At 40.4% G+C, this 12,581-nt stretch overlaps 1 protein-coding gene across 1 annotated transcript in view; it reads right to left on the bottom strand.

Moving 5' to 3' along the window:
• Vps50 (vacuolar protein sorting 50) overlaps positions 1–8,950 on the bottom strand; it is a 56,245-nt gene extending 47,295 nt beyond the window's left edge. Inside the window, exons 1-6 of the mRNA XM_071598305.1 lie at positions 8,586–8,950; positions 8,311–8,493; positions 7,993–8,129; positions 5,425–5,602; positions 3,073–3,285; positions 1,168–1,434 (exon numbers count right to left, since the gene is read on the bottom strand). Coding sequence (XP_071454406.1) covers positions 1,168–1,434; positions 3,073–3,285; positions 5,425–5,602; positions 7,993–8,129; positions 8,311–8,493; positions 8,586–8,630 — 1,023 coding nt within the window. The 5' untranslated portion in view covers positions 8,631–8,950. The remainder of the gene's footprint in view (positions 1–1,167; positions 1,435–3,072; positions 3,286–5,424; positions 5,603–7,992; positions 8,130–8,310; positions 8,494–8,585) is intronic.
• Between the last annotated feature and the right edge of the window lie 3,631 nt (positions 8,951–12,581).

Raw genomic sequence — 12,581 nt, 5'->3', positions numbered from 1 at the left:
GCTTCCTTTTATTTTACAAACCCATACAGAACTCATTGAAAGCTTATGTAATGGCTATCTCTAGTAAAAACGCTCTTGGAATTGAATGGAGAGAGAGAGAGAATTATGCATGAGTGCATAAAACCCAGTGGGCGCTTTCAGGGGGAGTAGCAGTGAAGTTCAGTCAACGGCCAAGGGATTCCCCAGCCACAACTGCTCCCACTCAACTGCTGAGTCGGAGCAGGCGCCATTTCTTGGAGCAAACTCTAGGCGCACTCCCCCTATTCAAGTGACCAATGAGAGTTCTATTGGGTCAGCATAGTTTTCAAAATACATTGGAGCTTCTGATGGATGGCAAAGATATGTGAAAATGATTAGAATGTGCAAACATACTTAAATATATTCACATAATGCCGAACTATTATTTAAAGCCTCAGAAAAAATACTTGATTTTTATTTTGCGCTATGAATATAAACATAATTTCTGAAGGCAAGATGACTTAGACTCTAATCTAAAGGGATTCCAAAAACAATACATCCAGATTTATTTCCACATACACGATGTCCCGAACCAATCATGGCCTATCACATGGTTAGAATTTTTAAAAGAATTCTGGAGATATTAAAAATGCAAGAAGACGACTTGCACCGCATTGATATTCTCACATTATGAAAGTAATAATGGAAAGGAAACAAACTATGCAAATTTCACTTGAATAGAGATTTATTCACGACCCGGGTTTCAACCACTTAATGTCATCTTCAGGTGTATTCTCACCTGAAGATGACATTAAGTGTTTGAAACCCGGGTCGTGAATAAATCTCTATTCAAGTGAAATTTGCATAGTTTGTTTCCTTTCCATCATGGATAAATTTCACAGGGTTAACCCTAATACCGTTCGGTTTGTTATGAAAGTAATAGTTGAAAATTTCTAAAGCATTAGATTTTAGGTTTCAATTTTTGAGCAAAGAACACATTGATGGCAGAGTGAATATGCATCACATTTTGTCTGGCGAAACAAATGCACAATGGCAAAATTTATGCAAATCGACCAGCTCAGATAACTACAACTGCACTTAAGTTCAGGAATGCATTAAAGTTACGTTAACTTTCCCTCACCATGTTTCCTTGTCGCAATTCTATTTGGCCTCACCAATAAGATGATCCGAGTTGCTTCTTTCACCCACCTTGCACAGTTCCTTGTACTGCATGTGGTGCATGTCCACTTGGTGCACACCCTCCCCTGTCTCCATGGCCGGTGCCTTGTTGACATCCTCAGAGGGTGGCGCCACTGCTCCTTTGGAGAGATGGGCGGAGAGGGCCGAGGCCGCCGTTGCGTGCAGGGCCGTCGAGATGTGCATTTGCATCTGGTCGACGGCCGCCTGCGTCTTCCCCACCAATCGCCAAGCCTCCTGCACACGGCTGTACTCCGCCTCGCCAAAATCCACGCACACCTACGGCCGTGCAGGGGAGGGGAACGTCAGTTTACTCATCACGTCACTCGCGCTGCCTCACCACTGACCCCATGCGGGCAGATGCCTCGGTCAGTAAGAGCGACCACTTCAGACGGAGGCAACCCGGGCACACTCCTGGCCCACCCACGACCCTCACCCAAAGGCGCAAGGCAAGCCAGGAGGTGTTGCATGCTTCTCAAGGCAGTCAGTCCATTTTAAATCCCGACTGAGAAAGATAGAGGTCTTTATTTGAGGTCAGATTATGAAATAGAAGTGATGCAACAAGACGGCAAAACCACCATTGACACTGCAACAATTTCAGAGTGTAAAAATCATTCGCCTTGACTGGGATTCGAACCCAGATCCCTCAATATCCGGACAAGTGCTTTAGCCACTTAAGCTACCGAGGCGTCCTCTTAAACTCTAAAATTTGAAATTTCAGAGTTTAAGAGGACGCCTCGGTAGCTTAAGTGGCTAAAGCACTCGACCGGATATTAAGGGATCTGGGTTCGAGTCCCAGTCAAGGCGAATGATTTTTACACTCTGAAATTGTTGCATTGAAATGCACATTAGCGGATGACTCCGTTAAAAGTTACTGTTGCGGCATCTCCCGCAGTTTCTTTGGAATTCACCATTGACACGTTAAAAGGCACTTACGAGTACCTGGAAATTGCATCAATAAAGTATACAGAGATACTAGTGAATTGAAGAAATACACAATTTTTACAGATTCAACAATGTCACATGATGAGTGCTTGGTGCCCTTCCACACACGGAGCCCCATGCTATGGATGACACCAAAGTGTCTTCCATTTTTTCCAAGTTGACACAAAATGAGAGAAATTGATAAAAACACACGTTAGGCATTTCAACTAGACTTTGTTAAATAAGTTTATGTGATTTGTAAAGCTGCTTTTAAATATCTATTAAAAAATTGAGAGACCATTTCCTCTAATTTCAGAAACAATCCTTTCATTCTGGCTGCGTGTGATTTTTTAATCAGTGTCCAGTGGCAATGGATAAGTTTTTGGTGGACCCTAAACAACTCCTAACTACTACACACCTAACCATAACTAATATTACACAAAATATAATTAAACCACACACTACTCATAACTCATTCCTTAGCCCTGCTTACTTTTTACTTCCATTAATTCTATCCAAAATGCTTAGCCTAGCTAAATTCTGTAGCAGACTAAATATATCGCCAGGCAGGAAAGCTATTTACATTGAACAACCCCGCATGTAAGCAAAATTAAGCAATTGAACACATCCTAATTCACAATAGTTTCTGAAGATCATAAATGAAGGAAGCATGTAGGAGAGAAATAACAGAGGAAGGCCAAGGATGAACTACAAGAAGCAGAATTGTTCATTAAAGTGGTTTGCCATAGTTACAGGATGTGAGATTGCAACTTGATTGGATTAATGCACGAGGGACTTTAAGACACACCACACCACTATTCCACAAGGGGTGGAATATTATATTATTTTCTGATTTGAAGAAGAACAAATAAAACTTTTTAATTTGTAGACCTTTGATATTAAATGCATTAAAATTAATTTACATCAAAGGCCGTCCTCATCTTTGGACCAAAAAAGAGAAACCACAAAGAGAAAGAAGGGCATGGCTTTGACCTTGGCAAGGGCCACATCCAACTGCTCCTCGGCCATCTCCAGCGTGTCCTGCAGCTTGGCGCTGAGGGCATCCACGCATGAGAAGTGACCAAAAGTGGCCGCTGCCCCTTGGCATTCCAGCAGCAGGCGAATGGCACCCACATAGTCACCCCTCATGCCACCATCTGCCGCACCCCCATGAAGCAGCTCCTGCACCTTCTCCTCGGATTGGTGCTACACAAAGGAAGGAAACCGGCTCTCAGGAAAGGTCTCACGACATCAAACATAACCAGGCCCAAAACAAAATACTCCTCAACACCATCAAGGTAGAGAGGAGGGGTTTCCACTGGCGCTTGCCAGGCAAGACTCCATTCGCGAAGGGGATGCAGAAACGGTGCTTGATGTATGTTCTTGCCCTTGGTGTTGGTGATCAAGCATTAGCACAGAAGCTAACCAAACAAAACTGAGCTTATTCATCACCTGAAACTGGAATAGAGTTTGCACATGTCTTGGGAAGAGAAGAAGCCGAGGGTGAAGTCACAATGGTTTGGGGTGCACAGGCTGCGAGAAGCACTCTGGGGGTCATTTGTCCTCTCATGGCAGTCAAGTGTCGACTGCTGATCTGTCCAATGCCTTGGCCAGAAATACTTTTGGTCACCTCTCCTCCACCCCTATTAGAGCCTCGGTCTTACGGGGACGGCTGTAACCCAGATATTATTGTGGACCAGGCAGCCAGGATGAGGGAAAGGTGAAAGGTGCACAAGAGGAAAAAGGAAAGGATACATTCCCAACCTAAGAGTTCCTCTTGCCCAGTTATAATGAAAAGGCAAGACAGGACGCAAATAGATAAATAATAAATTCTTGCCCAGCTAAGAAAAGCTCCAAAATCAGATGTTTCTTTGACAAAACATTGCAAGACTGAGATGAAGAAGTGACAATGTATTACCCACAAATCACGTAGGACTGAACTCACATTTATACATTACCTATACATGACTCCACAAAACATGCCACTCATTCTTCAGACAATAGATCATTTGTGCATTTATTTCAAATGGTTGTTTTCTGTTATTCTTACTCCATCCATGTTTGTGTGAAATCTCATATCTGGCCAGGAAATATACATTCACATACACTGACCAAGAGGAGAGGTGGGCTACGGAAGGGAATTTGGGAGAAGTATTGGTTAGGACAGCGGGGAGGGCGTGGGTTGGCGCAATGAGGCGGCTGGCGGGGGAGGGGAAGAGACAAGGTGGGAAGGAAAGAATTATGAAAACGGAGTAAGGCACACAGTTTACGAATGCACTTTGTTGATGGACAATAAAACTTTCAAAAGAAAAGAGTATCTTACAAAGATGTTTTCGTTTACCAAATGTCTGGCAATACTCTTTTTTTCATTACTAACTGTTCCAGCGAGTCCATTTTTTGTACCTTTTCCTTGAGGTGAAGTATATATGGAACAAAGGCACTCTTATGGCCCATTGGTGCTTGGCGAAATGGAATTGGGTGACATTCCCATTCCGAAGATTCCTCTTGGGTTCCTCGGTGCGTTGTTCGAAAGATCTTCCCATTTGTTCTAGATTGACTGCGCTGCAATGTTTACATTTGAGTTTGTAAATGCCACTTTATTCCATGTTTTCCACTTTGTCCTTGGTCCTATTCAAAAATGTTCACAGGTTGCTTCTGTTGCTCTATCCAATACTTAATTTGTCTTTCGAAAATAGATTGGTTACTTTTTCAGAGATGTGATCGGAAAAATACCAAGTTATTCATTCAGTGATCATGAATTTTCACAAACTATAACCTCAAACAAATTCATATTTACTCTCGTCAAAATCCAAGGAACCTCTTTCAATTGACTCATATGCCCTCAGATTCTTTCAGCCAACCAATCACAGTTCATCTACATCAGGGTTCACAAGTTAATTAAAACACTCCACACCACAAACACTGAAACCTACGAAAAGAGTATCTAGCAGGTCATGTTAGGCCATGAAATTAATTCCAAATTTTAAGAAATGTCACGGATACAAATGAGATTATTGAAATAAGTATCATGACATGATAACACAATTTAAACCCATTATTCCTTAGAAAAAGGGAAACTCTACAAGTGCAAGAATCTGAATGATGTCAGTAATTGTATTTTAATCAATGTAATTAGGAATCTTTGAACTGGTGGAGAACATGAACCTCAAAAAGTCCATTGAAAACAAAGGAAATACTTAAAGGACAATTTGTGAAAAATATACACTTTGTGACAAGTGAGAAAACTAAACCCGAGCAATTTCGAAAAATAGCATAATACACTTAATACATTCTCATTCCTGCATACGATAGTTAACGAGAATAAATGACAGAAATGCCACCCACCAGTGTCTTGATAGCATGCAGGGCCGTGAGCAGCGAAGTTAGGGCCAGCCTTTTCTTGTAATTAGCGAGAATGCCCAGGCTTGCAGATGTGAGGTTGTGCCGAGCAAGCCCAAGCCATCGCCTTCCGTCGGCAGCCTTCCTCAGAGCCACACCCACGTCATCCTGCACAAGCAACACCCTGCAGAGGAACCTTCATCAAATCCCTATCCATACACATACAAGCACGCTAACACTCAAAGAGTAATGACCAGCACGCTCGACAGGAAAACAAAATATTCATCCAGCCTTCCGAATCTAAATGCTCTTTTTCAAAGTCACCCCCCTTGGTTTTAACCGATTTCTACCACTGTTATTACCCCCTTTTCAACACAAATGCCAAACAATCTTCCTTATGCTCCTTGCGGCCCGAATCGATAGCTCATAATTGGTTTTGAATCTGCATAGCTGTCTACAGTAATCAACCCTAAGGTAGGTTTGGTAGGTGATGGCAGCGTTCACCCAGTACTAAGCCTGACGGCATGTGAAATTCACACATCAGGGTGGGGGGGTCAGTTCCTTCCCCTGTGCCGGTTATGGTTTCCCAGGAAGATCTGGTACCTAAAAATCACATAGCTCGGGTGGAGCTGCACGTGCCCAGAAAGCAGAATGCCTTGCCCGGGAATCGAACTTGGGACCCTCCGGTCAGTAGTCCATATACATATACATATATACATAAATAAATAAATATATATATATATACACACACACATATATAAATAAATAAATATATATGCATCCGCATGAAAAACCACCAATATTCCACCAAATCTCCCACCTTCCTTAATTATCCCATCCCTACTCACACCGCTTCCCACAACCAATCTTTTGATGACTGCTTCTCCGTTTCGGTGATTGAAATCCTTCCCAAATCTGCTAGTATAATAGAGGTGAGAACCCGCGAGATGGCGCATATCTGGGTGGCCCAATCATTCAAACCGCCCGGGCTGAAATAAGCCCACTGAATGCATCATATGGCTGCCTGCATGTCCCCTCCCACCCCCTTGTTCATTTCCTATTGGTCCCTTACCTCTCCTTCCCTCACCCCTCCGCTCTTCCATGTCCTCTCCGCTCTTCCCCAAGAAAGCCATTCTGAAGACGACGGCCGAACCGTCAAAACAACATATTGTGAGTGTCCTTTCTTTGCGTCACTATAGTCTAAAAATCTACATATGTGTTTTTATATATGTATATATATAAATAGTTAACCTTTCTTAATGAGAAGTTACTTTGAAACTTTCACCAGCCCAAATCTTCCCAAGACACCAACTCGCACACCCGCTCCAATTGCAGGACATATTTCCCAGGAATTCAGTCCTTCAAAAATGTTCTGAAAGACCGCTTTTCCATTATGACACACCATTAAAGCAATAGCATACTAAATATGCAAACATCCATTGAGCCAGAAACAATTGAATGCAAACATCCCTTTGTTACTTTCGAACGACCTACCCCTTTATCTAATATCTTTAAACTGACTATCCTCTTCCATTAACAAATTCATACCAGTACCTTGTAATGGATCAAAATGTAAAACCTGTCCATCTTCACCACTCCTTGCCTCCCCTCTCCACTTGCCAATTCTCTCCCATCCCACAATGCTCCCTTATGCACTTCTCAAAGCATAATAAAATCTACCATCTTTCCTGCACACTCCATCCCTCCTTCCACTTTGGGAAGCGCAACACGCCCCTGTACGTGGATGTTGATGCATGGTCAGCATCAGCATCCACATCCAACGATCCCTGCAACCCTTCCACCGCATCAGTTTCTCTCCAGCAGTGCCTAAACATTCCTCTCTCCACAATGCGCCATGCAAGGATTGTTTCAATGCGCCTATTATTGCCTCCCTCCCTCCTTCAGGTGCACCGCTAACACCAAAAATCCCGCATGCATCTGGCTTTTGAGAGTCTGCTTGGACCACGCGACCCTTGCCCACTACACGGTGCATCCTTCTCCTTTCCTTCAACCCCCAGCCCTGACTACAGTAAACATTTCTTGCTATTTCTTTTATACACAATCCATTGTACATACATACATATCTAATCAAATACCTGTATAATGCATCAATGCCTAGGATGAACAATTTGTTAAGCCTTAATTAAAAAATGCCTATTATTGTACTGCACACAGGGTATTGAAGGCTGGTAGACTTATAAAACATTTTAAGCTAAATAACTCATTTCCTCTAGCACATTACGTATTCTGCATTAATTTTGGCACATTGAATGGTTAAGATATTCTCTGGCTTTGCAGTACATTTCTTGTTATGTTATCCAGCAAACATTGATAAAAATAGCATATAATAATTGAATTAGAAACTAATATAAAACAGAGATTTTATTTTTTTATACACGTTATGCATGCAAAAATGATGTTAAGTGTATTAACAGCAATTCATTTCATAAATAGATTTATAAGTTCATTTATTTAGTAATTATGAGTAAAAATTAAGATTAGAAATCAATTATTGGAAATATATCCACATTACATAGTACAAGTTTATTAATGATCATTAATAAATATGATTACCTTTTAAATTCATCACTACAAGCTAACTGCTTCTGAAGAATCAGCTGAAGAACTTTTTTGGATACAACTTTTTGTTGTTGACACAGCTTTAATCGTTCTTGTTGAATTTTTTCGCATTCCAACTTTGCAGGTAATTTCTTAACGTCGAAAGAAAAGACTATTAATAATTGATAAAAGTCCAAAAGAAATTGCATATCATGTAAAACCGGTACACCATAGACATCTTATTTTATTGATAATTACAAATAAAATGAAATAGTTCAATTCAACACCATACTTAAACCACAAATGTATTCCTGCAGCAAAACTATAACAAACCTTTAATTCAAACCGACAAGAGTCAAATTCATTCTCTTCCACAAAGTATCCTTCATCTATACTGTCGAGAATTTCTAGGTCTTCTAGCGCAACTTTCTGAGATTCGTCCTCTGGTCGACTGAGTTTCCTCCTGTACATCCAATCTGGAGGCTTTTCTCCTTCATCGAATCTTTGATGAGGATTCTTCAAAATGATAAATTCAAAATAATTCCTAGATAAAGACAATTTACAACTGAAAGAGCCAGCGAAATAGTTGTTACGAAAATACAGCCCACCTGTTTATTAATTAATAATAAAATTTTATGCTTGAGGTCTTCCATTGGTGATTCGGTACCGGCTGATAGCAAATAGTGATGGCACAGATAACTATAAGCTAATATTACTAAAAATCTAATAGCTTGTACCAAATTTTAACAAAAGGTATATTAGTTCCGAATTATTGCCAACCATTCTTTCTATTATAAGCCTACGAATAAAAATCAACATTGCGTACTGACAGGCACTTTAAACGCCGATTTGGCATAACCATTTACTCTATCCGAATAATAGCAATAAATTCAAGATGTAACAACTGTTGACATTCACCAAAAACACACACTAACGTCTTAAACCCTAACGCAACTAATTCCTCCCTCCATAAACATATCATCCGATGCGAATAACGACAGTCAACTTTACACTGAAATCTCATGTGAAATATTCCCGTAGCTTGTGACAGGAGGAACGTTCAATTATATCCAAAAACGATCACAATACCCACGGTGTAAAGTAGGCACTTTTACTAATAAAAATGTTGTTTTTCTAGGTAACTCGGGCTCCAAGGCGGACGTATTTTGTGGGAAATGGATATTTTTGAGCAGGAATAAAAAAGAAACTATCCGTATGTTTAAAATTGACATAGGTTGGTTTTGGTCGAGGTGCTTTCATGGGCGTCAACCAAACTCCTTCCTAAACTAAGGTACAGAAAAAAGAAAACACTGAAGCACTAAGAAAGGCAACTTCTTACATTTAACCATGAAAACATTCAAAACACCTCAGAAAACTCACCATACCTTCTTAAATCTGTTGCAGTGAATGAATTTTTCTTATTTCTACTGGTTATAAGCTTATTGATTCGTTGTTGCTTACATTTTCTATTAAAATCACGATGGGGTCGCATTAAATTACAGTGCAAAACCGGTGATTAGCTTAAGCGAATCATTGACTATCATTACTGCTTAGAATTTGGGTTATGGGTATTTTTGGGTATTCTGCTTTGAATTATTCTTCAAATGATGATTTAATAGAGATTTTCAAACGTTTATTTCATTGAAGAATTGCATTTCATTCATTATTTCTTCACAATGGCAAATGAAATTCAAGTATCAGAGAGCCATAATTATCTTCCTCGTGTATCTTTCAAACATTGCTGTACTATAAATTATCATTTCGCAGCCAAAATGAGAATGCAATTAATTTTTAAAATTTTTCCTTCTGTTCGGGGCATCTCACCATAATTTGTACTTGCCGAACTTTAACTAGATTAAAGTGTCGTAAATGTTTTTCTTGAAGGTTGACAAATGACGAATTGCCTGCTTCAATTTGATGATTAAATAACGGCGTACAGAATTATTTTTAGTCCTTGGAAACTTAGTTTAATACATTTTCACTACATTCTTATATATTCCATTTTAACTCGCACACCTTGGCGTTATTTCCCAACTCCCTCTTCTGCATACGCCAAAGTTTGGTCCGATTACTCATCATGAATTTCTGGGTGTGGATTTTCTAAAAAATTTAGCTGTTGTGAATAGTCTCGAACGGAAAACGTATCCTGAAGGTTTTCATGTGAAATTCGAGTATTGGGGTGTCGCAAGGGGCGTTTCTTGTGCGACACAAAGGGTGTCGGGGAAAGTCAGAATAACTACACCGAGTCTTACCCAAAATATCGTATATTATACAACATCAGCCATAATGCACCATTTACATAGGTATAAGCAAATTATGGATGGCTAGACCCTCGGTAAACCAACGCGAGTGCGAACAGCATTAAAATGGCAGAACATTACCTGGGACAGGGTAAGGGCAGGGTGGACGCGGTCAGGAAAGCCGCAACCTAGGCAAGGCCCTCGGCCGTTGGAAAGGAAGGGAGTATGGCAGGGTGGAGGCGGTCACGAAACTCGTAACCTAGGCAGAGCCCTCGTTCGAAGTTGAGTCAGCAATAGGACACGCTGTCCCGACAAGCGCAACATGGCCGAAGCATCGTGTCATACCGGTTACCGCCAATAACCAACTGACTGCTTTTAAACGATGACATGCCTTGCCGTTTTTTGAAGCGGCATTATTTTTCAGAGGTCGCCTAGTTGGGCTTATGCTCTGTGTCACAATATATTAAGCTCCAATATCTTCCTGGAGCACTACCAGTGTCGTTGTATTTCCCTCTTTTCATTTATTTGATTATTTTTCGTATTTTTTAGGAGTGTAGCATTATTTGGTCTCTTATATTTGTCATAGGGGCCTATTTTATTTTGTTTGGTGTATGTCATAGCCGTATTAGTGTTTTCTTTTAATTTTTCGAAGTATATTTTACACTTTGTCAGTAAGAAGTCTGACAGTTTTTCTATGTTTGTTTTTAGGTGTACCATCTCGTTTTCTTCCCATGGGGGAGACCAAAAGCCAGCCTCAGCGTCTTCCTTTCTGTACTATTTAATTTATTCATCAGGAATCTACTGACTAGTCCCATCCACGAAGGTGCTGCGTAGGTCAATACTGGTCTTATTACTGTCGAGTATTTAGTATTTTTATGTCTTGATGGGAGGCGTTTTGTCTGAGAATCGGTGCCAATTGCGACCTGATAGCGGCCGCCTTATCTCGTATCTGTTTAATATGTATTTTGAAGTTCAGTCTGTCATCTATGTCCTCTCCTAAATATTTGATACTTTTACTCCATTCAATAGGTTGTTGTCCAATCCTGATACATTCGCAAGATATGTTAGGTGATCTTGGGTGGGCGAAGAGTATTGCTTTGGTTTTTTTCGTGTTTATCTGCAATTTCCATTTTCTGTATCATGATGTTATCTCGTCCAGTGCGTCTTGTGCTCTTTCTTTGACTGAGTTGATATTTTTCCCTTTTACCAGGATTGCGGCATCGTCAGCGTAGACGGCAGATGTACTTCGCCAGTCATTTCTATGTATTGGGAAGTCGGCTGTATAAATGTTAAATAGCAGTGGGCCAAATATGGATCCTTGTGGGACACCAGCTTTGGCAGTTGTACTGTCGCTTATTTCTTCTCCCCATTTAACTTTAAATGTCCTTCCGTCTATTTTATTGATAGAAATGAGCTCTTACGGCTAGTAATATATAATAAATGTGAAACTCCAATAGCCGTAAACAGTTTACCTTTCTAAACAAGTAAAAATGAAATTAGTTGGCTAGCGCCACAAGTCAAGAAGGGGTAAAAGGTAAAAATCACCTTTCTTATCCTCTCCTTTTTTTACCTTTTACCCCTTCATGACTAGTGGCGCTAGCCAACTAATTTCATTTTTACTTCTTTAGAAAGGTAGACTGTTTACGGCTATTGGAGTTTCACATTTATTATATATCCTTCCGTCTAAGTAAGATTTTGTCCAATTTGTCATCCATCTAGGGAAATTCCACGACTCCTTCTTTTGAATTAGGCCCTCATGCCAGACCTTGTCAAAAGCCTTAGACAGGTCAAGGAAGATTCCAATGGTTTTTTCTTCTTTATTGTAAGCATCACTTATAAAGTCTGTAACTCTATGAATCTGTTGTTCGGTTGAGCATCCCTGGCGGAATCCGAACTGTTCTTGCGGCATGACTTCCTTTAGCTCCGCATATCTCTTGATGTGGGGTGCTACAATCCTTTCGAAGAGCTTACCCAAGCTTGAGAGGAGGGATATTGGTCTCAGATTTTCCTCATTAAGTGTTTTCCCCCCTTTTTTGGGGATACATTTGATTAAAGCCTCCTTCCAATTTTTCGGATAGTATCCAAGGGTGATTGACGCGTTAAAAAGTTTTACTAAATATTGGCCGGCCGCTTCCTTAAGTCTTTTTATTATTTCATTCGTGATGTTGTCCTCTCCCGGGGATTTCTTATTTGGGAGTTTGGTTATTTCTTCAACAACATCTTCTAGTGTGATTATTAGTTGCCCCTCCGGTGACCCTACGTCATTTTCGTTTTGTTTTTCAATTTCAGCTTTTTCGGCCCCCGGGTCGTTGGTCGTAAAAACCTTTTCATAACATTTTGCCATATGTTTGGCCTTTTCCAGGG

The sequence above is a fragment of the Hetaerina americana genome, unplaced genomic scaffold, assembly GCF_022747635.1.
Source record: "Hetaerina americana unplaced genomic scaffold, ioHetAmer1.1.p SCAF_97, whole genome shotgun sequence".
Taxonomy (NCBI): Eukaryota; Metazoa; Arthropoda; class Insecta; order Odonata; family Calopterygidae; genus Hetaerina; species Hetaerina americana.
The sequence above is the reverse complement of the archived record's forward strand: the minus strand, read 5'-3'. Positions and strand labels throughout refer to the sequence as shown.